General features: G+C 39.6%; 1 protein-coding gene across 1 annotated transcript in view; it reads right to left on the minus strand.

Annotated features, from left to right (window-relative positions):
* ENPP1 (ectonucleotide pyrophosphatase/phosphodiesterase 1) overlaps positions 1-24,341 on the minus strand; it is a 69,193-nt gene extending 44,852 nt beyond the window's left edge. Inside the window, exon 1 of the mRNA XM_019420574.2 lies at positions 24,078-24,341. Within this exon, the coding sequence (XP_019276119.2) occupies positions 24,078-24,317 (240 nt within the window). The 5' untranslated portion in view covers positions 24,318-24,341. The remainder of the gene's footprint in view (positions 1-24,077) is intronic.
* Positions 24,342-26,176: the final 1,835 nt, after the last annotated feature.

The raw sequence follows: 26,176 nt of genomic DNA on the forward strand, positions 1-26,176 counted from the left end.
GAAAATCAGCAAGTTGTGACTTCATTAAACATAATTTGGGGGAAACCATAATCCTCCCCCTTTTCTTCATATGACTTCACAAAGTCAGCCAGTTTAAGTACCTTTGTATCTGCTTTATATAAAGGATGTCTACAATACGTAGACACGAAAACATTTTTTTAGGAAATGGTATATTGCCGGATTTGGTATTCAAATGTGACAGGTGTCATATAAACGCCTATCCGATGAAGATGAATTAGCTGACCACACTGCCTATCACTCCTCTGGCCTCTGGCCAAAGCTGCATGCCTTCTGAAAACAACTCTGTAAAAACTCAGATCGACACAGTGCTGAGTCTGCAGGGATTTCTTTTTTTTTCCCCAGAAGATGAGGATTAGATACTCAGAAACTTCCACAGGAGATTCAAAGGGAGGTTCAAAGGAAATGCTGTACTCTTGAAGAACTTTTCAGTATTACAAAGTAGTATTAATTTCTTCTCAAAGTACACGTTAGAACAACTGCTTGAGTGGATTAAAGAACTTTTTAAGGAAAGAGTTCTCACTTTTGCTTGGCCTCTTATACCCTCTCTATCATTTTAGTTATGTTTGACTTAATTGAAGGTTTTCCCAAATGGCAGTGATATTTTATGTAATTTATATAAATGATCAAGTGAAAATGAGGAAAGAAGACACCAAGCACTGAACAAGTCTATCACTTTGGGGCAAACCAAACTCAATCTCTGAGTAAAATATTAAACCTCTGAAGAAGCTGGCTTCTTCCTGGTAGAGTTTCAGGTTCAGAATGGCTAGGGTTCAAATCCCACCTCTCTCAATTCATTTTTGTCAGCATTCAACAAACATTTCTTCCGAGCCTACATGTCAGGACTGAACTAATGCTGGGAATACACCAGTGAACAAAATGATTTCAGTGCTTACATAGAGCTTACATTCCAGTGACTTCTAGACAACCACGAAATGTGTGATAAGGGAATGCTTCATATCCTAACTAAACCTCATTTTTAAAACATTTCTAATGTTTTAAACATTAGAAACATTTCTAATGCTGATAATACCTACCTTACAAAGTTGGCACAAGCTTTGAGCATAATGTACAGAAAGTGTCCGGATTGGTGACGGGGGGCACAGAGGTGCTCAATAAATGACCGTTCCTACTAGGAACAACTCACTAAGAGCCCCCTATAGATTCTTACACAGCCACAATATAACCAATGGTTAAGCCAACTACAGGGTATTCTTTTTTATATGCTGTTAAAAGAAATGCCATAAATTACTATATTAACACTTTCTTCTTCTTCTTCTTCTTCTCCTTCTCCTTTCTTTTTTGTTGTTGTTACTAATTCTGCAGTAATCTGTTTTCAACAGTTGTTGAAGACCATGCAGTGGTTAAAAAGGACCCTATCCAAAGGATGCAACCGAAACAGAAAAAAGGCAAAGTAGTATTTTGTCGGGGATGGTGGTAGCAGTAATTTTAGGTATATCCATACAACAGCTCTCCAAACCATGCTAATGAAAAAGGGACCCATATAAACACCAATCTGCATATTAAAGAATACTTCAGATCCACGTTTGCACATGTGACAAAGTATGCTTGGGGTGATTCAAATGCTGTGGGAATAAGAAGCTATAGAAAAATTCTGAAACACCTTAAAATATTCATATTGTTTGACTCAAAAATTACACTTCTTGCAGTTTCTTTAAGATAAAAAATTATCTATAAATATTTATTACAAATATTTACATGTAGCATTACTTACAAGAAAAAAAATAGACACATACGCAATCTCCAGCAATTGAAAATGTCTAAATATGAAATACTTATGTAATTGAATACTATACAGCCAATAATGATGACATAGAAGAAATTTAATAGCATGGGGAAAGACACATTATTGACTATAAACTATAAATTATAAAATAAAATGGCAGTATAGTCCTAATTTTCTGCTATACATGTATATTTTTTATAAATAGTCTTACATCTGCCTGATGGGCTCATATGTGATTTTTTTTTCCTTCTTGGTACTTACCTTTATTTTCCAAAGTTTCCACAGTGAACCCATATGCAGAAGAACTAAGGGGGCTAGTAGATGGGTATTAGTGACCCAGAGTAAAGTTTTCCCATTTTGACATTTTAGGGATCTTTCAGCATAAAAGGCAACTCCTCCCTGCCTACATACTCTAAGCAAACTCCAATCAACAAATTCTGATTCCATTCAACCTCTTTTTTTTTTTTTTTTTTTTTTTTTTAGAGACAGTGAGAGCTAGCAGAGGAGGGGCAGAGAGAGAAAGGGAAGGAATCCCAAGATCCCAAGCAGGCTCAGCACCACCAGCGCAGGGCCTGATGTGGGGCTCGAACCCATGAACCGGGAGATCATGACGTGAGCTAAAATCAAGAGTCAGATGCTTAACCGACTGAATCACCAAGGCATTGCATTCAACCTCATTCTTAAATATCCCTCATTCTTTCTTTTTTAAATTTTTTTAATGTTTATTCATATTTTGAGAGACAGAGAGTGAGTGGGGTAGGGGCAGAGAGACAGGGAGACACAGAATTCGAAGCAGGCTCCAGGCTCTGAACTGACAGCACAGAGCCCGACACCGGGCTTGAACTCACAGACTGTGAAATCATGACCTGAGCCGAAGTCCGATGCTTAACCAACTGAGTCACCCAGGCACCCCTCCCTCATTCTTAAATATCAGTCAACAGCCATGATTCACCACTCATCTGAGGTAAGCCTACAATATAAGATAAACAAAAAGTGTAATATCAACACAAAGGAAAAAAAAGGGAGAGGAAGAGAGAAAAATATTAAAAACAAACATATAATTAGTATTCTCAGTGGGATTCAAGATTTGTGCAAATCCTCAAATCCAAAAGTCCTAATGCCAAATATCCAAAATGATATATCAAAGAAGGCTCATACTTACATGATTTTCAAATTCCAGAACACCAATGACAAAAAGACCTTAAAGGAAAAGCTATGCCAACTTCATTTAAAAAACAAAACAAAACAAAACAAAACAATAAAGATGTATAAGATTGGAGTTAGTTTTTCTTTAGAGGTTTAGTAGAACTCACTGGTAAAGCTCTGTGGGCCTAGAAAGATCTGTGTAGTAAGCTTATTAATTTCTGGTTCAATCCCTTCATGGGTTTATAGAATTATCTAGATGCTCTAATTTTTTCTTGAGTCGGTTTTGGTAAGTTGTATTTCTTCTTGGAATTTTTCACTTCACCTACATTTTCAAATACATTAGTATAAAGTGATTTATAGTAGCCCTTTGTTATTTTTCCAGTGTTTGTACATTTTGTATTTGTGATCCTTCGTTCCTCCCTGATATAATGTGCCTTCTTTCTTTCTTGGCTTAATTAGGCTCACCAGAAATAATACTCTATTTTAAAGACTCTACTTTTTGTTTTGTCAATCTTCTCTTTGATATGTTTATTTTTTGTTTTACTGATTTTTGGTCTTGTCTTTATTTTTTTCTTTCCTTTTGTATCCTAGGTTTAATTTTACTCTGTTTTTCTTTTAATAAGTTAAAGATATAGACACTTAGGTTATAGCTTTATAGACTTTTTTCTCTTTTAATATTACTTTTATTCTAATTTTTAAACCCCTTAAGTCATTGTTGTTTTATAAGTTCATTTAGATTTATCCAAATATTTATGACTTTATGCATTTTAATGCATTTTCCTTTGCACCTTTCATCTGGAGTCGTCTAGAACCCATTTTCTTCTACCTAAATTATATCTTTTGGAATTTTCCTGATGGCAGATTCTTTCAGTATTTGTTAGTTTATACATGTCTTTATTTTGTTTTCATTCTTGAAAGGCATTTCTTTTCTGGATATATAATTGCAATTTGGCAATTATTTTCTTTCAGCACAGGGAAGATGTCATTACACTATCTTATGCTTTTAATCATTGCTATTGAGAATTCAGCTGTCAGTCTATTGTACTTTTGAAGGAAATAGGTCTTTTTTTAATACCTTTAAATATGCTTACTTTTAAAAAAAATGCTTACTTTTACTTTTGCATTCTGCAATGTTATTCTGTCATTTGTTGACTATATATATATATATATATATATATATATATATATATATATATAATTTATTCTGCTTAAGATTCAATGTGCTACTTAAATCTGAGGATTGGTGTCTTTCATCCGTTCTAGAAAATTGCCACCTCTTCAGATAGTATTCAAAATAAAAGGAAAAAATGGATAATATTAACAGGAAAATATTAAACTACAAAAAGTGACCTAGAAAGTCTTTAAAAAAACAAATAAAATTTCTAGAAATAGGGGCACCTGGGTGGCTCATCGGCTGAGCATCTGACATTAGCTCAGGTCATGATCTCATGGTTCATGGGTTTAAGCCCTGCATCAGGCTCTGTGCTGACAGCTCAGAGCTTAGAGTCTGCTTTGGATTCTGTGTCTCTCTCTCTCTCTGCCCCAGCCCCACTCACACTCTTTCTTTCACTCATTCTCTGTCTCTCAAAAATGAATAAACACTAAAAAATAAAATGTTTATAAAATGTCTAGAAATAAAAAAATAAATTAATTCAGTGATGAGGCTTCACATCAAAAGGGACACAGTGAAAAACAGAATTAGTAAGCTGGAAGACAGTCCAGAAGACATTATCTGATATATATCACAAAAAGAAAGATGACAAGAAATCACCCTTCTTCCAATTCAATATTATTTCTTCCATATTTTCTTCAAAAATAGTCAAGGCTTTTATAACCTGTGTCTGATAACACTACCATCTGAAGTCACTGCTTGTCTGCTTCTGCTGTGTGGTATTCCTGCTGGCTTTTGCTCACGGTGCCATTTTCCTCCGTGTGCCTGGTTGTTTTTAACTGTGTTCTGTTTATTGATGTTAAAGATTTTCAGGAGTTTTTAAAGCCTAGGATGAAAGTGTTTTCCTCCAGATAGGATTTATATTTGCTCCTGCCAAAAACATTAGAGAAACTTCAAGTTTGAGACCACCTTCACAACTTGAGGTAGATAAAGTGAGATCAACTTGCATATATCTTTATTTATGGGAAATATACCATAAATTACACAGTAGCTAGGTCCTTCACAGATTGTTCTAACTTCATATAACATAATACAAATGTAATATATTTAGAACATAATTCATAGCATATAAGATATATAAGCATGCACAGCTTCTTTAAAGAATGACTTCAAAACTTTATTTCTGATTTATGATATGTTCCAGAAATATACCTTTTATATTTCTGTCTCTCTTACCAATTGTCAAGCTCATCAAATTCAGTTTAAGAAATATTAATGCTTGCCTTTACTGTATCAGGGGACATCTAATATGATAACTGTCTTAAGTAGAATGCCCTTTATCCTCACAATTAGGTCAATTTTGGCACTTATGGAAATAGTGATATTTTTATTATCTCATTAATAGGTCTCAATTAAGAGTCGCAGAAATCATTATAGTAATATTTATCATCTTATAGCTAGTATAGGTGCACGACTACAAGGACAGAATGAGGAGCAGGTGCTAGAACAAAAGAGAAATAGAACAGTCATTTTATGAAGCTTTCAGGAATAACTAGCAATTTATTGAACCACACACACACACACACACACACACACACACACACACACCAAAACCCAAAAAATCCCTACGGTTTTGGTGGACAAAACCATTTGCTATCAAACCACTGCTTCGAAGAGTAACTAGAAGGACCAATCGGAAGACTAATGACAACCCAACAGAGGGGACACTATTGTGGTTCCTTTGGATCTACAAAGATCCACGCATATGAGGCACAACTTGTTACTACTCCCTGCTCAAACCCAGCTGCTAAAGCACTTCTAGGAACACTCTATTACAAGCAAGCTAAGATCATAAGCCACAGCACTGTCCCTCAGAGACATTCCTAGTACTGTGGATTTAAATAAATAAATATAAATAATATAAATATAAACATAAATTTAAACATAAATATAAATAAATTAATAAATAAATAAATCTGCTCCATGGATACCAGTACAGCACTTTCCACAAACATAAAGGGGGAAATATCAATTTTAAAGTGAGAGGTATTAAGACAGGAGTCCACAAAAACAATCTTTGAAGACATATCACAGAAATTTTGTTTGACCTTCTAAAACTCTATCATCAACACATTTTTTTACAATACTGATTAACAGAATTGCTGAATGTATGCCACCATTTCAAACAGTACTTGCTTCTAATTTGTCAGAAATCGTGCTATGAATCTGTTACATTTTTTTAAATGGCAAATACTTCTCATATTTAGTAAGCAGGGGAAATCAAGAGCAGGCTTAGTTTAACAGACTTTATCAAAGTAGATTCTTGTTGTGAGTAAGGGGAAGTATATTCACAATGAAAAACCACACACTCTTCTTTGGAAGATTTAGGTTCTTTTTCTAGTATCTTTAAAAAAGAGAAAGAGAGAGAGAAATAAAGTCAGAAGGAGGTAGAGCTGTGTAGTAGGACACAAAATAGAAATCCTTAAATTATTACTATTTTAAATACTGGCTCTCTTAAATGCTACCATTTGTCACTCCGGGGCTCTGGGCATCTAACCTTTTCCTAGGTGAGAAAGAAAGAAAATAGCAAATAGATATCTTATAACATTCAGGTCTCATAGTATGTATATGAAAGATGGAGAAGACAATGCCCCCAGTCTAACATAAATCTGTTAGGTGCTACTGATAAAAGAATGTGCAGTTCAAAACAATTATGTTGAATAAACAAATTTCACATTTGGTTGAACTAGTCTCTTGGGCTGATAAAACAATGAGATTCTCCCCTTAACTAGAATTAGTAGTCCAGAAAAGAGCTTTCGGCATCTTTAATACTTAAGCAAATAGTCATTTCAACAATTCCCTGATTTTCAATGACATATCTATCCTCATTAAGCAAGCATTTTTAGAAAAGTCTCAAAGAAAGCTCATATTAATAGCCAATAGGGCTGGTGATGATCATTGAAAAATAATCTTTTTAGGGCAGATTAAAATAAAATATCAAATTAAAAGGCTTGCTTAAGAAAACAGAAACAATGTTAGTACTTTGCCATAAACCATGAGGAAATCATTAAAATCATAACTGTTTTCAATTAAAGATATAAGTATGGCAAAATTGTGGCCCTAATCACAAAAAGAGCAATAACTCTCATGCCTTTATTTTCAAATAAGGATGTGCATTACATTTGAAGTTTTGTGATACCAAGGAAGCCACATCATCTATAGTCCCACATTGGGATGGAATATTTTCTATGGTGCCTGATAAACCTAAAATACCTAAGAATCTACTTCTCTCTGACAATTGATCCTACCTTTATTTGGATCACTCCTGACCCCATCTCCTATACCCTCCCCTCTTAAGGAATATTACTCCGTATATGTAAATGTATTAAAATTCTTGGGGTGCCTAGGTGGCTCAGTCAGTTGAGCGACCGACTTTGGCTCACATCATGATCTCATGGCTCATGGGTTCAAGCTCCGCATTGGGCTCTGTGCTGACAGCTTGGAGCCTGGAGCCTGTTTTAGATTTTGTGTCTCCCTCTTTCTCTGCCCCTCCACCATCCATGCTGACTCTGCCTCTCTCTCAAAGAATGAACAACCATTAAGACAAAAAACAACAAAAAGAAGAGATTCTTGGCTGACTCTGGAACATAGTATGGAGGTTCCTCAAAAAGTTAAAAATAGAACTACCCTATGATCCAGCAATTGCTCTATGAGGCATTTACCAAAAGGATACGAAAACACTGATTTGAAAGGACACATGGTCCCAATGTTTACAGCAGCATATACATACACACATATACACACACACAGTAGAATATTACTCGACCATAAAAAGGTTTGCAACAACTTGGATGGAGCTAGAGAGTATTATGCTAAGGAAAATAAGTCAGAGAAAGACAAATACCATAATGATTTTACTCATATATGGAATTTAAGAAACCCAACAGATGAACATAGAAGAAAAAGAAAGGCAATCCATAAAACAGGCTCTTAACTATAAAGAACAAACTATGGGTTGTCGGAAGCGAGGTGGGGGGGGGGGAGGGATGGGTTAAATGGGTGATGGGGATTAGGGAGGGCACCTGTGATGAGCACTGGGTGTTATATATAAGTGATGAATCACTACATTCTACACCTGAAACTAATATTAAACTGTATGTTAACTAAGTGGAATTTAAATAAAAACTTGAAAAAGAAAAAAAAAAATTCTTGGCTGAACACAGGCCAGTGGAATAACTATTAGGCCTGTTATCATAAAAAGAACTGGAAACACCACCCCTGGAGCCTTACTTCTGCAGGCAAAGCAGAAAGGGGATCAGAAACTCACCTGAGCATATCCTCCATAGTTAAAATTTTTCCTGGGATGCTGCAAGGCCTCCAGAGAGCTGAATTCTCAAGTGTCCCTTCCTATTATGTTCATTTAATTTTTTTTTCAGTTTGAGAAATAACTGACATACATCACGGTATAAGTTTAAGACACATAGGACGATGGTTTGATTGACATATATTGTGAAATGATCACCATGGTTTGGCTAAAAGCCATCATCTCACAGAGATACAATAAAAAGAAAAACTTGTCCGTTTATTTTTGTTTCAAAAAGTACCAAGCACTTCAAAGGGAAGAATATCCAGCAAATCACTTCTCTAAGATCTCACCAATTGCTCTCACAGACCATTTCTCTCTGAAGTTAAAGGTCAAGGGTAAAACAGTCATTTGGTGCATTTGGTGCCTATTTCAGTAGTAAAAAGCGATGGTTTCAATAGAGATTTAGCTCGGACGGCAACCTTCACTCCATGACCTGTACGCCCTCACGGAATCTTGAGAGGTAAGCACCTAATGAACAAGGTTTTCAGGAACAGAAAACACCTCAAAACAAAGCAGGGGCTGCTCTTCAAAAGGCTGGAGGGCAACTCCTCAGATGCAGCTTCCTGCCATGAGGGCTTCTGTTTACACCCACACAAGGATCATGCTCACCAGTGATGACAGAATTATTAAATATCAACGCTCTCTTCTTGGTCTGATGGCTTATTTAACTGTTGTTTATCTTCAGTTAGCAAACTACATTTTTGTGGCTTTTCTTTATGTAATCTGACTTACTGTGGTTTCTTAAGAAAAGCAATTGAGAAAAGATCTTCAGGAGCATGTTTAGTAAACTGGATTTCTATCTCTTGCCTTCTAACAAAATAAAATGACTGATGGAGTAAATATTTAAAGGTTTAATGAGAAATCACTAGAAGAAAACCATGGGCAAAATGTTTATCATTTTAGGGTGGTGAACACCATCACAAGGATGGCACAAACTCCAAAAACTAGAATGGAAAAGTTAACGTATTTGATCCATAAAAATAAGAAATGTCTGTAATGCCAAAGAAAAAGAACATCGACCACAAGAAAAACTGGAGTGGGGGAACTAGGATAAAACACATTTTCAACACACAACAGAAGGTTAATGTCGATGATAGATAATGAGTGCATAAAAACCAAGTAGGAAAAGATAACCCACGGTTTTAAAATACCAAAAGTAATAAACTAGTCTAGGCAAAAAAGAGAAACAGCTAATAAAAATACGACATTCACCTTCATTAAAAATCAAAGAACTATAAATCAGAGTCCCTTTCTTAGCCAATGAAATTGAGAATCATTAAAAAAGATTAGTAACTACAAGGATGTAGTTGGCAAGGATGTAAAAAGAGACAGGCACTTTCCCCACTATCTTCATAAAAACGTATGTTCCTTTCCAAAAGGTCACTTAGATTAATCTACCTAAATTCAAAATGTACAGAATCGCCACTCCTGCCATTCCGAGTTTAATAATTCATCTGCTAGAAGTTTTCACATAAGCGTATAAGGATATGCATACAGAGATATTTCTTTATTGCAGCATTATTTATAACAGCAAAAAAATATGCGAAGAACCTAAAATTTCTGTTAATAAACAACTGAATAAATACAATACATTATGGTAGACCCAAACAATAGAAAACACTGATCAATTATTTTGAAATTAGGTAAATCCATCACCAGTGTGTTTCCTCTTAAAGCCTTCAGCCCCCATGTACGCAGTCTACTCTGAGGCTATCATGCCGTATGTCCAAACTATCCCATGCAAACATACAGACCACAGGCAGAGGTCCCTCCATGGGAGCAGGATACCTGGCCAGTGGAGCAGATGCCCCACTCCATGCTGCTGCAACTCCAGCCACCATCTGACTGCAACCACATGACAGACCCTGAGCCACACCTGCCCGGCCAAGCTTTTTCCAAATTCCTGATTCATCAAATACCATAAGAGGGTTTTGAATCTGCACAACTGATGACCAGATGCTGAACAGGGATGAATTTATCAATCAAGTTGGTAGTACCAACCAGTATGCCTCTCTGACCATAGGAGAGGACACACGTCTCCCAGATTTTGTGCCTAAATCATTCCCGAGGTAAAATGATCAATGAAGCAATGGAAGAGTTGACTCTGCTTAAATACACAAATGGCCAGCTTCATTCAGAGTAATGACCTGGTTCCTCAGCACTTCACTGGACGAAGGGAAATGCCTGAAAAATACTCCACACAGTGATATGGGGATGTGAGCGATGTGATGAGTACTTTACTCCCTTTGCTAGATGCGCAGAGAATTTAGGCGCAAACATTTATGCAAGTCCACTTCTAATTTTCAAGTGGAAAAGTAGACTGGGTTATACTCACTAGTTTATAGTATTAAGAATATTAGTAAATGTTTAGGGGGAAAAAATAGGACAAGATGAGCCTGAAAGTCTGAATCCTCTTGTAGTACCAGAAAGTGAAGGAAGTGTTACACAAACACACACACACAGACGGAGTGATGGGGGCGTGTCAAAGGGACACAGGCCCCAACTCCCAATGGCCAAAGCTGGAACAATTTGAGCAAAAGTACAAATAACATATTTTTGATATAAAGCATAAAATAAATATGAATGAGTTCAAATTGATATAAATAAATGACTGTATAAATAAGAACAGACCAATCTCCAGTACAGAATTCGGCATAATTTATGTGGACGAACCACCTTCAAAGTAGAACATACTCTACTCTGTAAGTGTGGGCTGGGCTTTCAAAGAGTACAGGATGGAAAAGTACAAAAAAAGACTATCTCTACAGCGAAGAACGCTGAAAAACACTAGCTCAGTGGTCTGTCTCCCCAAAGTGAACGTTCCCACTCTACTCGTGAGAAAACCGTCGGACAAACCGCAATTGCAGGACATTCCACAAAATACATGACTAGCACTCCTCAAAACTGTCAGAGGCATCAAAACCAAGGAAGTCTGAGAAACACAGCCACGAGGAAGCTACAGAGATGGGACAACGAAACGTAATGTGGTGCTCCTGGATGGGATACAGGAACAGCAAACAGAAAAGGACATCAGGGAAAAACTAAGGAGATACAAATAGAGCAAGGACTCTAGTCAAAAAGGCTATACCCATATTGGCTCTTTAGCTGTGACAAATGCACCAGACTAAAGCAAGCTGTTAATCATCCGGGCTCTGGCTGCACCACCTTCTCCCTTTGCCCCTCCTGCCCTCCAGAGGGTGGCAGTTCCTTCCAGCTCCCCTTCATGTGGCGGCCTCATTGCCACACTATCCAGTCTGGCTTTCAGTCCAGTCCTCCCAACACCTTTCTAACTTGTTTCTTATACTAAATTCTCCTAATTAAATTACCAAGTATGGCCTTTTTGTGATTGGACCCTGGTGAATAGAGCAAGTGATCTCTCTCTCTCTCTCTCTCTCTCTCTCTCTGTCACACACACACACACACACACACACACACACACCAAGGCATGATCTAAAGGCATAATCTAAACTAAAATGAATATTGGCAAAGAACTTTCCATTTTGAAGATTCATGTGTTTTTCATTCTCAATCTCCTAGATACAAAAATATATATTTTTAATTAGATCTTGCTTCAGTTGGATTTCAAGAAAAAAAATGTCTGCCAAAATAATCCTGAAAATGGTGTTTCTTTTGAAGCTACGATCAAGACAGATATGAGTCATTAAATAAAAGTACTAGTAAATGATTTTAGAACAAAAAAATTTTAAGTCTGTTAAGCTCATGAGACAGAAAAAAGAGGGAAAAGCAGCTCCTTTATGGTATAAGACATACCCTCAGGCTGTGGACAAAACAGATGGACTAAAAGGTAAGGAACTATGGATTTTATCCAAGGTACACTGTTTTTCTTGCCTAGGCAGGTATCTTGCCTTCACAGATGGTAGATCAGAGATAAAACACAAAAGGTGGAGACAGGACATTGTGCTCAGTTAGGTTTATGTGATTTGTTCCTGCGTTTTTTCCAAAATAAATTTTGGAACATAATGATCAGAAGAGTACCTTACATTTATTCTTGAAAGATGGGCCCGGAGGGAAATAAACAGCAAAAAAAAACTATCCAGAGGATTCCTGGTAATTCTCCCCAAGGACAGAAAACGGGATAACAGGGAGATAACAAACGACCACTTACTTTCAGTAGAGACACAATAGTTACTCGGTCACAATTACAGTGGAGACTTAAAGACAGAACTTAAAAATTACAAGGGAATACAAGGGCTTATAATTTAGGAGGGGACATAATTTTAGAAATGTGTCACCTTTTAATGTGTATATTTAGGCTTAAGTCAACTTCATTACACTCATTCATTTGGGAAAAAAAAAATCTTAAAATTACATTTGTATGAACAATCACAAAATTAAGCCTTTTGAGCAATTTATTTTGTTCTAACAAATGTTTCTTGAACAAAGAACATCTGTTCCATATACATTTTCATTATTACTTGCTGGAAGAACTATAAAAGTAAAAACAAAACAAACAAACAAACAAAAACCCAACAACAAAACCTGTAATATTACAACCCTCAAGTCCTAGCACAGAAGTTTTTAAGACGCTACTGTGGCATTTGCCTGAATTGCCCCCTTTGGTAGCTTCACCACTGGGCACTTGAAAAGTGGCTGACGTGACTGAAAACCTGAGTTCCTTTTTATTTCATAGGACTTTAGTTGATATAAATTTTAACTTAAATAGCTACATGCGGAACTTACATCTAGCAGGAAAAGAGAAAGCAGTTATGAAACGGCCAAGTAAAAAGAGAGTAAAAGCGAACTTTCCTCAGCAGCCATCCTTTTTAATTTTGAAACTAAAATGGTCTTTCCAAAACGTAAATCAGATTTTGTCATTAAGAATGAAAATAGAAACAAAAACAGACAGGAAAACAGTTCAGTGATGTCCAATTGCTCTTAAAAAGCAAAATCTGTCCAATAGTCTGTCTGCAAGGCCCAGCCTGGACCTGGCCCCAGACCCCCTTTCCAGCCTCATCACCCATCACACACCTGTGCACACCACCTAGCCTGGTCTCCTTCCAGTTCGGGAATGGACACTACTCCTGGCTCTCCCAGGGCCTGTGTACAGCAGAATCCTCTTGGGTCACTGGTCACTTCCCCCAGGACACCTTCGACCTCTGTGACTAGGTCCCCTCCCCCTCAGGACTCTCCCTCAGGGCCCCCCTAGCTTCTAGACAGCACATATCACTGTGTCAACATGAGACAGTCTTGTAGGATTCTTTGATAACTCTCTGGTCCTGTGGGGGTGGACCATGAGAACAGGGAGGAAGTCTTTCCCTTCCCCTAGCCTCCATTTGGCCCCCAGCTTCTTACACAAGATTGCTCACACAGTAGGAACTCTAAATATTTGTTTAGTAAGTTATCAACCTCAGCAATAACAATAAACCCTAATCTAGCATCTATACTGTCTCAGGTACTTTACTCATTAGTGTACATATGTTAATTCATTTAACCCTTAAAACAAACCTCTGAGGTAGCTAGCTACTGTTATTATCCCCATTTTACAGATGAGGAAACTGGGGCACAGAGAAGTTAAAGGACTTGCCCAAGGGCACACAGTACTTACTGGAAAGACAGGTTTCAATTCCAGCAGTCTGGCCCTTAACCACTAAGCTCGATGACCTGTGATAAAGTAGCAACTGAGACCTTCAGGGACGGGGGATATTGAGACAAAGAGCAGCTAAGGAATGTTTCCCGTGACAGGGGAAGCTGAGTTGGATCCCAGGGAGTATCTGGCGTCAGGTAAGAAATAGGGAGGTAAAAGAAAAAAAAAAATCATTCCTGGGGTAGAAAACAGAAATCATTAATACAAAGTGTATTTGGAAAACAGTACAAATCTGAGCCGACGATAATAGAAGGTATGTTTCAGCAGAGCTGGGACACCGGGGGGCACACATCCTGAGACCCCGTCTGACTCTCTCAACTGGCCCAGTAGCATAAGAACAGAAGTTGAAAACAAGCTGAGTCTTCGAACATCTGAATCCAAATTAGGCATATAACGTACACATGTCCCATCTTACAGAAAGGACACAGAGTCCCCCTAACAGGTGGGTCCCAGACCGGACTTACCAGCCATCATGTGTGCTCCCTCTTACATCGTACAACTTTGCCAGTCAAAGGAGAAAAAGTGCTTCACATCGAGTTTGACAAAGAGTCAACTCCATAAAGGCATGTATAAATTCGCCAAACACCTCCAGAGCTCTTACCATGCACAAAGGTCTACTTTAAGTGCTTGACAAATACTGCCTGACCCATGGCCACACATATACATCACAGACCTCCAGGACTGCTGTGACTGGATGAAGCTGAAATGCCCAGTCCCCAAGTGGTAACACTGGTACTCAAGCAGTGAGAAACAGGCAAAAAGAAGGCTGAGTTTAGGGGCACACACTTCCCCTCATGTATTATGTTTAGGAAAACTAACAACTGAACCATAAGAAAGAAGCCTGAGCAGTGGAGGTAAAGCTGAGCAATGAATAAAACAAAAACTGTGTTCTAAAAAAAATCTGAATGAATGAATGAATGAATGAACAAATAAAACAAAAAATGTGTTCTAAAAAAATTTGTTTTGATTACTGGGGACTAAGGTATGAGTAGAGACGCCTCCAAAGTTTACCCCATGAACTAGTAAAATAAAAGTCTTGAAATCCTATTCTTGAAAGGCTGAAAAACTGTCTAGCACTGACAAAATCTCGTGGTAGAATACAAATGAAAAGAAATGGAGCAGTATCTGTAAGGTGATCTCATTTTTGTTAGAAAAGGAAGTGAAATGCACACATGGAAAACTCCTGAGGTTAAAAAGAAAGATTAACAGCAGATAAAAAGAATGCAATCTTTATTTTCTTACACTTTTTCACATTTTCTGAACTTTACATCACCTGTAATATGAAGTATTTTTATAACGAGGGGAAAATTATAAGCTCTCTATACAAAGATTTTAGACCTAGAAGAAAGCCAACCAACTCCAAACCCCTTGTATCATGGTCAAAGAAACTGAAAGTCAGAGAAGCAGAGCAAATGTTCAAAGGTCGCACAGCAACTACTTCCTATAACTCCAAGTTTCAGGCTCTTTACATGACCCCTGTCTCGTAAAACTTGCTTGAGTCATCCCAGAAAAATCAATGTCCCCTTTTCCTTTAACAGCTTCCAGACCTGGGATGCCTGAGTGGCTCAGTCAGTTAGGCGTCCGACTCTTGCCTGCAGCTCAGGTCATGATCTCACGGTTTGAGTTTGAGCCCTGCATTTGGCTCTGTGCTAACAGCATGGAGCCTGCTTGGGATTCTCCGTCACCCTCTTTGTCCACCCCTCCCCCACAACCTCTCTCTCTCTCTCAAAATAAGTAAACATTTTTTTTTTTTTTTACCAAAAAACACTTTCCAAGAGATGACCAATGTATAAATACTTTTATATGGCAACATTCCTCACATTTACTTCTTTTGAGCTGATCAGTAAGGTATTTTAGTGTACATGTAGAGTTGTTCTGTACTTATTTCTTAATTCAAAGAGAGACAAGAACAACATGGTCTATTCATAATGCTCCTAACCCACACCCTTCCCACCTGAATAGACTCCATTCACCTGTTTCCTAGTTTCCAGGAGATTCTAATCTAAGTGATGCTGGATGGCTCTCTATAGGAAGCCTATGTGTTTGGATGATGAAATATTATGGAATAAACTCTGCACCAAGGACACTTCACCTGACTCAATGCCACCTGAAAATGCCCTGGTCCAAGATTTCTTTGTTTTGGTTTTGTGTCAAGTATATTGTTGATCGTTGAGAAGGTACTGGCAGTGGAAAGTCTGAACTGAAGAGTTCTATTGATGGTGTGATGTAAAAGTGAAACCCGCTGGGTATTCAGATGGATGTTTGAATTGGAAGGAACATCCAAATATTATCAGGTCACAGCAAAGGCAGAAGCTGGCACAGCTGAGAGCAATGAAGAGCAATTAAAGGACAAGCCAGGACAGAGTGAGGAAAAGGCAGTTAAAGTACAAGAAACAAATGAGAGCGCAGGTCAGCTCCTGCCACATGGAAACTGCACACGTGATGGGAGGGAAGAGACAGTGTATGTCATGTCCTGTACACGCAACGAGAGCAATGAATGGGCACCTTTAAGCAAGGCGCCTCTGAGGTCCAAGGAAAGAAAGGGGCCAAATGCAACCAGCAGCAGCGCCATTTCAAGCCAAAGCCAACACAGTTGAGGTCTTTAAGGAACAGTCAGGATTTTTTTTTTTTTTAATCGTAGCATCATGTATGAGGTCTGTGGAAGAACAAAGGCTAATTAGCAGCCCCAGCTAAAGAAATTCAGGCTGGTGTGCCTTCTCTACCAGTTCATGATCCTTAAGGAGTGCTGCTCCTCAAACATGAACGTGTAGACGAATCCCTGGGGATCTGCAAAAACAGAGATTCTGGTCTGGAAGGTCTGGGGGGGTGGGGCCCAAAATTCTGCATTTTGTACAGGTGCCAAGGAGGTGAGGCTGAGGTCTGCAGACCACACCTTGAGTAGCAAGGATGTGAATGTCTCCTGAGTAAGGAAAAATAAAAAATTCAGTCACACTAAAGCTTATCAATAACCACAAGAAAAATGACCACGTATTCAGGACACAAACTTGAAACAATATTAACGAACGTTCAATACTGTTACATTCAAATCCATTAATCTCTCTTGCCCTTTGAATGAAACTTACACCCATTCCTAGTTTTGTAAATCATCCATTGGTCCCTTGGAAAATACTGGTTCACTGAGTTACGTAGTTCTTTCAAATGTTGACACAAGTCATCATACCTTATGGGAAAAAAAAAAGTCGAACTTCTTACTATCTTCATCAATTTCTTCAGAAAAGTCTTTAAAAGTTGGGAAGCTACCAATCATACAATAACAGGTACAAGTTCCCCAAAATTCTGATTTTTACTGAAAAGACTGGATTTTTACCATAGGCAACAGGTACCTTAATTTGTTTTCCTTCAAGTGACAAGCTAACATTATTCATTTTGAGAAAATGGGGGCCAAATACTAAATCCGAATAACCAGTGCGTGTCGGCCATTCTTTCAAATAAAAACGAAAACTGGTGTTCCAGGAAAAAAAAAAAAAAGCAACCAGTCCAGCTCACAACTCAATCACAGAGTTTCCCCTCCGGAAAACAAAAGCACTTCAGACGCAGCAGTGCGTACTTCCAATTTCCCACCTATTAAAAAGGTAGGTAGTTTATGGCTGAGCTTTAATAAAATCTGCTTCATCAAGGACATTTTTACCGACTCACCCAGTACATTACTTTTAAGTGAAACTGACTTCTTTGTGTTTTAGTCACAAGTGCAGGACCACCTGCAGCTGCTGGTGCGACCCATTGCCTTGATCCCTGCTAAGGCGACAGCAGTGGTCCCTGCCACTGCCTTCATGCCCTCAGTGTCAAGGTCAGCACAGTGAAAAGGGCAGGCAACATCTGACTACTGTCGCTAAAATCGTTTGCAATCCATGGCCCCCTGGCCACCCAGGGACCCACCCACTGCAGGTTGAGGGCTGCGGTCTAAACTATGTGGATGTGGGCTCTTGAAACTTTGTTCTACTTGTGTTGTCTTTTGCTTAGAAACATATCTATTCAAAATAAAGGTACTCTGGAGCAACAGAGACTCTATCTGGAAAAATGTCATAACGACGGCTGTATTTTCTTTTGCTGCACAACAGCATCATAAAAAACTACTTGAGCTGCTTTCCATTTCTCTCTCCACGACAGACCGTAGGCCCCAGACGCTTACTAATGTCAAAAAGCGTTTCAAGGGAAAGAAATCAGCTTTAGAAACAAGCTACTTTTCTCTGAAATACTTCCTGAAAACCAAGCTAGAATGCTCTTTGAGGATCTCAGGCCATGCCTGTGATAGAATGTTTGCCACCTTAAATCTGTGTAAAATCCTATGATATGGGGAGAAAAACGATCGATCCACAAATGAGACATGCTTGTGAAAATGTACTCCCTTCACAATGACTTTCTATCATGACTCTATTTTCCTATTCTGGTACATTTAAAAATGTATTAAAAAGGAAACTCAAGGGTGCCTGGGTGGCTCAGTAGGTTAAGCATCTGATTCTTGATTTTGGCTCACGGCTTGAGTTCCCGCCCCATATCTCCCTCTACACTGACAGTGTAGAGCCTGCTTGGGATTTTCCCTCTCTCTCTCTCTCTCTCTCTCTCTCTCTCCATCTCTCTCTCTCTGCCCCTCTCATGCTCTCTCTCTCCCAAAACAAATAAACTAAAAGAAAGAAAGAAAGAAAGAAAGAAAGAAACAAACAAACAAACAAACAAACTCAAATTAAGAAGATGAAAATCGTTTTCCTCAAAATTTGTATACATTGGAAGTTCAGAATAACATGTGATTATTGACATCACACTGATAAAAAGGCATATGAATGGGATGCCATTTGCCATTAATACAGAATAAAAATCTGTAGTTAAAAGTCCTTGCATAGTTTCCTACTTACAGATGGCAGATGACTTTCGCCTATAAATTTAACCTACTCTTTCTAGAAACAGAATAAATACACCAACTACACCTGAATAACTTAAGGTACATGTCATAATTATGCAAGATTATTTGGGTCCATTCCTATCTTAGTGCCACTCAAACTGCTGTAACAAAATGTCATAGACTGGGTAATTTAACAGAAATTTCTCACAGGTCTAGAGGCTGGCAAGTCCAAGATCAGGATGCTAGCCAAACTGCTTTCTGGTGAAGACTCTCCTCTTTCTGGCTTCTTTTTTTCACTGTGTCTTCACGGGACCTTTCCTCAGTGTCAGATGGGCATGGGGGAAGGAAGGGAGGGAAGGGAGGGAGCCGGCTCAGCTCTCCTCTCTCTTCCCCTTCCTGTACAGCTACTAATCCCACCATGACAGCCTACCCTCACAACCTCATCTGAGTCTAATCAACTCCCAAAGACCCCACTTCCAAATATCATTATATTGGGGGCTTATGACTTCACCATATGAATGTGGGAAGGACACAGACATTTAGTCCATAACAATTTCAAGCTTTCTGAACCATAACCACTGGGATTGGAGCCCAGCAATCTGTTGTCCTTAACAGTTTTGGGCTGTTTCCTAAGCACTCTGCTGTTTGAGAAACCTGACTGCATGCCTGTGAGCCTCAGTTTCCTAATCTATCAAGTAGGATTAATTGTCACCATACTTTACTGTTTCAGAGTTGCTGACGCGTTGAGGATCAATTATCTGGGAAAATGTTTTCTAAAACTGCAAAGTGCTTTGTGAATGATAAACTTTTACCACCTACATTTCCACCAAATCTTATTCTAACATCTAAAAGTGAGCGAGGATAAAATAAAGATTATTATAGATGTTATCTTAATTCTTATAATTAAACCTCAGATAACTAAAATACTCAGGAAACAGAGTGTTCTAGTTAATATTTAGCTGGACATTCTGGTCACTTTAGAAAAGCCCTTTCAAATATATTAATGTATTTACTTTCCGTGGTAAATACATCACTTAGATTTGATTTGATGTCAAAGGATTTTTATTTTGAGCCAGTTTTCTGAATATCAGTTCTTGTTAGGCTTAAAAGAGTAATCTATGCTCTGCCTTGAACTCGTTTGCTAAAAGGTTTCATGGTAGATAAAGGCATGTTTATTTTAACCAAGGTAGTTCTCTAATTACAAGTTGTATTCCAAAAGCTTATTTGTTCCTAAGTTGTTTGAAACATGAAATGTCTCTCTCCCTACCCCCCCAATTATGAATCATAATTAAGTTCTCTAGCTTGTCCAAAAAGCCCATAAACACAGATGAAATACATTTGCTATGAGTGACAAGTCACACAGATACTTTGCAGTGGAATTTATCAAACTCAAACCGAATATAAAACTGTTTTCATTTACCTTTAATATTAGTATCTGAGAAAAAAGCTAGCTGGAGGAAGATGAGAAGATGGTAAGAATTTCTATAAATATTATGAGCCAATGGTCCTCAGTTCTGTATTATACACAATGTACAAGGTCTCTTAACACAGCCACTAGCCATTAGGAAATAATGGGGGTGGGGGACAGCAACACTGAGTGTCCAGAGTTAACCGAACAAGTGGAATAGATGGGAAAAAAGAAAATGTTGAAAGGATGGCTGTGTATCCATGGAGCGAAAATAGGTGAGGTATCAATGGTGACAGAGAGAGACCAGAATATGACTCAAAGCAGAAGGAAGTAATAGAAAGCAATGCTGGAGAAAACAATACCCCACAAAAGCCACAAAGACTGAATTTGGGGTATGATAGCAAAGTCACCAAAACAGAAGAGGCCTCGATACAAGTGGAGGAGACTTTCCTTTGTACCTGCAGGATGACCTACCTTATGCATGCCAGATGGCCACACTTGGGTCATTGGAACCTGAGAGAATGCCCAGGAGTGAGGTCCTGATTCTGAATGCAAGTGATCACAGGGGCCTTGTCTGGCCTGTCCTAAGGTTGGCCTTGGCTGGAAACTGGTTCATAGTTCATTCACTGCCTCTTCCATCTCCCAACGCCCTAATGGAATGATATTCCAGTTTTGATCTTATCCCTGAATTTATACCCAAGAGCCGTACCTACTAGTGCATCTATATTTAGATTCCTGAGACTCCTGACCTTCAATTGGTCATGTGGGTCTGTGGATGTATATTCTGTCTTCCCATCTTGCCCTTTGCCAAGGTAAAGTGTCACTTGGTCTAAGCAAAAATGCAGCGCATTCACTCATTCAACCAAAAGCCAACATTGAGTGTAAGGCACCTTCTTAGGTCCAGTAGTAAACACAATCATCTTACTTGGCTCCTAGAAATCTGTGATGCATTTTATCACAACGTGTGACACAAAAACCATAAGAGGCAAACAGGAGCCTTCTCTGACCTCTAAGATGCTCTGGTCATGTTGAAATATGCGAAACCATGGCTGGCCGGATGTTAAATTTTACAAAGCAAAGAATAATGCCAAGTCCAAATCTGATTAAGAGCAGAGAACCATCTTGATTGTTCTCCACATTGTACTTTAGAGATAAGACAATGCGTTGTAAAAAGGGGAGAAAAGCTAACCAAAGTAATAATTTTCATACCCAAACTTCTGATAAACAAGGGCAACCACGGCCACTTACAAAGAACTCTTTCACCGAAAGGTGAAAGTTGTCCCCCATAACTACCACCCATACATACAGCCCTGTACACATACGCAGGTGTATGTATTCATAAGCACAGCAGAAGGCCAGAAACACAAAGTAATGCTGTAGAGGAACTCACTGGAGAATGGAAAAATGTACTGCACTGTGGCTGAAAGTTTTCTGCCCTTGGGGTGCCTCGGTGACTCAGTCAGTTAAGCATCGGCTCTTGATTTCTGCTCAGGTCATGACCTCATGGTTTGTGAGATTGAGCCCTGTGTCAGGCTCTGTGCAGACAGTGTAGAGCCTGCTTGGGATTCTCTCTCCCTTCTCCCCAATCTCTCTCTGCCCCTCCCCCCTCACAATAAATAACTTTTTTTTTTTTTTTAAAGAAAGTTTTCTGCCCTTTAAAATACCAGGAACAAGAATTTTTTTCAAATCTTCAAGTACGACTTCAGTTGAAGTCAAAATTTCAGTTCAAAATTTAATTTGGAACCAGGGAAAGGCATTCAGTATTTAACATATCTACTGAAGCATATAGAGAATAATACTTGTATTTGCCCTCTTAGTTTTCCACAGTCTGGCTCAGTGCCTTTCCAGGGCCCAGGGCCAAAAGCCACCAGAGACTGCAATTCTTTCCCTGGGATCAAACACCATACCTAAAGAGAAGGGAGGGTAGAGCAGGATCTTTCCTTCTTTACTGCATCATTTAAGCTTAGCCAAAGTATGTTCAGAAAAATGCGAGAGTTGCCACTGATTATTCTCTGGAAGGCAGCTCTTGTGATTATCCTGCTAGATAAAAACAATGAGGCTGAGGACCATATCAGTGATTGGCCTCTAGGAATCCCAACACCAGATGCAATTAGTCCATTTCTCCAAGTTTATGAAAAGTGTGTTGATGTTTAACTGGAAAAAAGGAACCCCATAATGCAGCTCCTTTCTAGAAGACATGTTCCAGAACTCTTTGACGTCAACTGTTAAAATCCCTAGAGGTGCAACATCAGAGCACAATGGAATGCTGTTTAGCTGATTGCACGTGTCATAGACTGAAATGAGTGTTTCAAAAATAGGACTTTGCTTATACCTATTGTGGATCTATAAGTAAATGAGTAGGAAAGATTTAAAAACTGAATATAATAATTGGCAATTTAGCAACCTTTCAAGACTACAGGCATTTAGAAATGATTTCACATTAGAGTTGCGCACAATGTACAATTATTGGATAACTTGTAGTGGGCTAAGCACGTGAAAATAGTGATACTAAATCATTTAAGTGATCATGTTCTAGAAACAAAAGTCTCACATTAACAGAAAGAAAAAAAGGTACTCAATAGATAAAACCTAGGTTCTCATCAATAACACGTGTTCTAGACTCAAACAGTGATATATGATGCAAAAATATATGTTGAGATACAAACATTATGTGGTTTGCAACCCTTCCAATCTTAGGCTTAACTTCTAAGTACTAAGCATATGACACCATCTTTTTAGGAATGTTGGTTCCTCAAAGCATTATAACCTCTCCATGAAACCTAAAACATAGTGAAAATGGAAATGCTTATGAAAGGAAAGTAGATTTCATACATTAAAAAAGATATTCTCTACACAGCATTGTTCAATCATAGCAAGTGATAATGTTACTTCCATATAATACAATAAAAATTATGGCTCCTTGCAAGTTTCAATTTACTTCCCCACAGACGTTGTTCCCATTGGATCCCCACAATAATTCTATGCAGTGGGCAATGAAGACGATGTCCTCATTGCACCAAATAAGAAACTGAGGTTTGGGAGAGTTATACAAGGCCTTAGCAACTACCAACTAAACCAGGAACCCAGGCTCTGACTCCATCCAGCACTTCCTACCATCCATCTAGAATGAATTCCCACCCCCTCCCCCAACACTTTATAAAAGTGACTGTGGATCTTGCAACTGTCCTAACAAATAGCAGAGGAATAATGGCTACTTTTGTTAGCAACAAAAACCGTGTAACCTACGGTTAAAAGAGTAGACAAAGAATGGTAAACGTTTCTTCACATTCGCATAACATGAATATTGATGAATTTCTGAACAGCTGCAAGGAAATTCCTCAGTAGAGCCAAGAGAAAAGGTTTTTCCTAAAGTTCCTGACAAAACTTGAAGAGTTCTGTTAAATCTTTTCAAGTGAAATTAGTTAATGCAAAGAAAGTCATCAATACTGCAGTCGCAAAAAAAAATAAAAAAAGTTGGTCCTTCCTAAGACTGACAACTTTCGGGCTGGCGGGCTGGTCATTTTTCCCTTCTAAAAACTTCGTACTCTCATGGGGAGGGGTGGGGGGGGCGAGGTGGTATCTCCAAAGATCACACTATGAACACTGTGATTTCCTAAGCAGGCCCTTAGAAGCATCGGTGGCACACGTGAACGTGACCTACTCCCCCGGGGTAGAGAAGAACAGTGCGGAGCGCGTGCAGGCGAAGAGGAGCGGCAGAAACGCTGCCTCTCTCCGGGCCCCGGGTGCTGACCGCGCACGGAGCGGAGGAGCCGGGCGCCGCCCTCCCCGCCCTCCCGGGCGCCGGGCCGCGGACCTACCAGCGAGAGCACCTTGTAGGTGTTGGGGTCCTTGGCCGTGCGGGCGTGCGCCGCCTTCTCCAGCGGCTCCTCCCCCAGGTCCATGGGGGCCAGTAAGGACGCGGCCGCCTGCCCTTCCCCGGGTGCCTGAGCCGCGCGGCCGTGGCTCGGGTCGTGGCCGTTCCCCGCCAGGCCCTCACGGGAACTGTGGCCGCCCTCGCCGCCGCTGCTCCCGCCCCCCGAGCCGCCGCCGCGCTCCATCGTGGCCCCCGGCGCTTCGGCCCCGCCGCCTCGCTGCGCCTTTAATAGGCTCCGCGCCGGCCCCGCCCCGCCCGCCGCCGCGCCCGCCCCTCGCCGCCAGACCCTTGGCGCCGCGCCAGCCGCCCCGCGCTAGAAGTGAGGGGAAAGCAACTCAACGCCCCGGATTATTTGGCTTCCTGTCTGATTTCGGGCACTCTGCGTGTCGGTTATTTTGGGTCCTTTACGTGGGCGCGTCTTTAACTTCCCCCAGAGCTTTCCCCTCGCCGCGCCCCGGGCACCTTCCGAACACTTGCAGCAATCGCCCTGGACTGGAATTGCCGAATGTGGTCTGCAGAGGGCATGAGATCATGGGGCCCCAAAATAGAGCGGGAGGAGGAGAAGGATGCAGCCCAGGCTGGTGCCGCTTCTTAACGCCGGGGGAGTGGAGTCGGGCCGACCTGTGTTTCTACATGGACGTGCAAATCGGCTGGAGGGTCGAGGGTGGGACAGGGCCACCTTTTTCTCCTGCGTAGAAGCGAGCGAGGATTCCCTCAAAGCCCTGCTACCCACTACGACTCTACTCTGAGACAGGAATAGCCAACCTTAACATTCTAGTTAACAAAAGTGCTCATATATAATGGATACTTAGTTTTTCACGGTGTTGTGTTGTTTCTGGGTTTTTATCGCTGATCCGGCTTTAATATATTTACTTACTAGTTCCTTTAGACTTTCTGTGTTGAAGGTTTCAAAATGCCCATGCTGCCTTATTCTGAAATTGACCCTGATACTTGGTTAGCAATATTGAACATTTTAACACAGTCTGAAATACTTTGAAACCTTATTTTTGAACTAGGACACGAACGGTGGGCTATAATTCTTGATGGGTTTTGATTCGCCTTTGATTCTACAACTTTTACATTTCCTGGCTCATCAGTTGGAAAAACCACACGTGTGTAGCGAAGTGATTCTTCTCTGTCAAGGTGAAACCGGTGACTTTCAACTGCCTTGCAATGCCAGGGACTGAGTTCAGTGTCCAAAGAAAGTTATACAGTAAAAAACCAATCCATTTTCAATCCACTTTGGTTACACGAATGTAGGCAATTCATGGATATTTAATAGATATAAAGTATGTGTTGTTCCCTTTAAAGTAGTCAATTTAGGGGGCGCCTGGGTGGCTCCCTGGGTTGAGTCAGACTTCAGCTCAGGCCTTGATCTCCTGAGTTGAGTCCCTGGGGCTCTGTGCTGACAGCTCAGAGCCTGGAGCCTACTTCAGATTCTGTCTCTCTCTCTCTCTCTCTCTCTCTCTCTCCCCCTCTGTCTCTCTCTCTCTCTCTCTCTCTCTCTCTCTCTCTCTCTCTCTGACCCTCCTCTGCTCAAATTCCCTTTCTCAAAAATAAATAAACATTAAGATGGTCAATTTAGGGTGCTTTCTGTTTATATTGACTCCATTCATTCATTCATTCATTAATGAATTTTTCAACTCAATCTTTTCACCTCCAACTATATATACCATATCGAAGATGAATAAAAGTACATATTTATCAAATAGCTCTCAGTCTGGTCAAAGTAGGTAAAGAAAATAAACAAAATAATATAAAACCCAAGTCATATGTGCATCATAGAGTCACAAATAGGATATTTTGAAAGTTTAGTGGGAAGGTAACTGACATCTGGAAGAAGTAAAAGCCATCCCTCAAAACATTATTGAGCTCTTTTTTTTTTTAATTACCTTTGAGTCAGCTTTACAAACCACCCAAGAGAAACAGGTTTTCACTATTTCATACTCACACATATTTTTTACCCCAAACTTGGCTCCAAATTTTCCTTTAACTGCTTCCAAGAATCAGATTCAAGGACAAAGATCTGTGCCACGGAGACTG

This window comes from Panthera pardus, unplaced genomic scaffold (genome assembly GCF_024362965.1).
Source record: "Panthera pardus isolate Hobbes unplaced genomic scaffold, ASM2436296v1 HiC_scaffold_17, whole genome shotgun sequence".
Taxonomy (NCBI): Eukaryota; Metazoa; Chordata; class Mammalia; order Carnivora; family Felidae; genus Panthera; species Panthera pardus.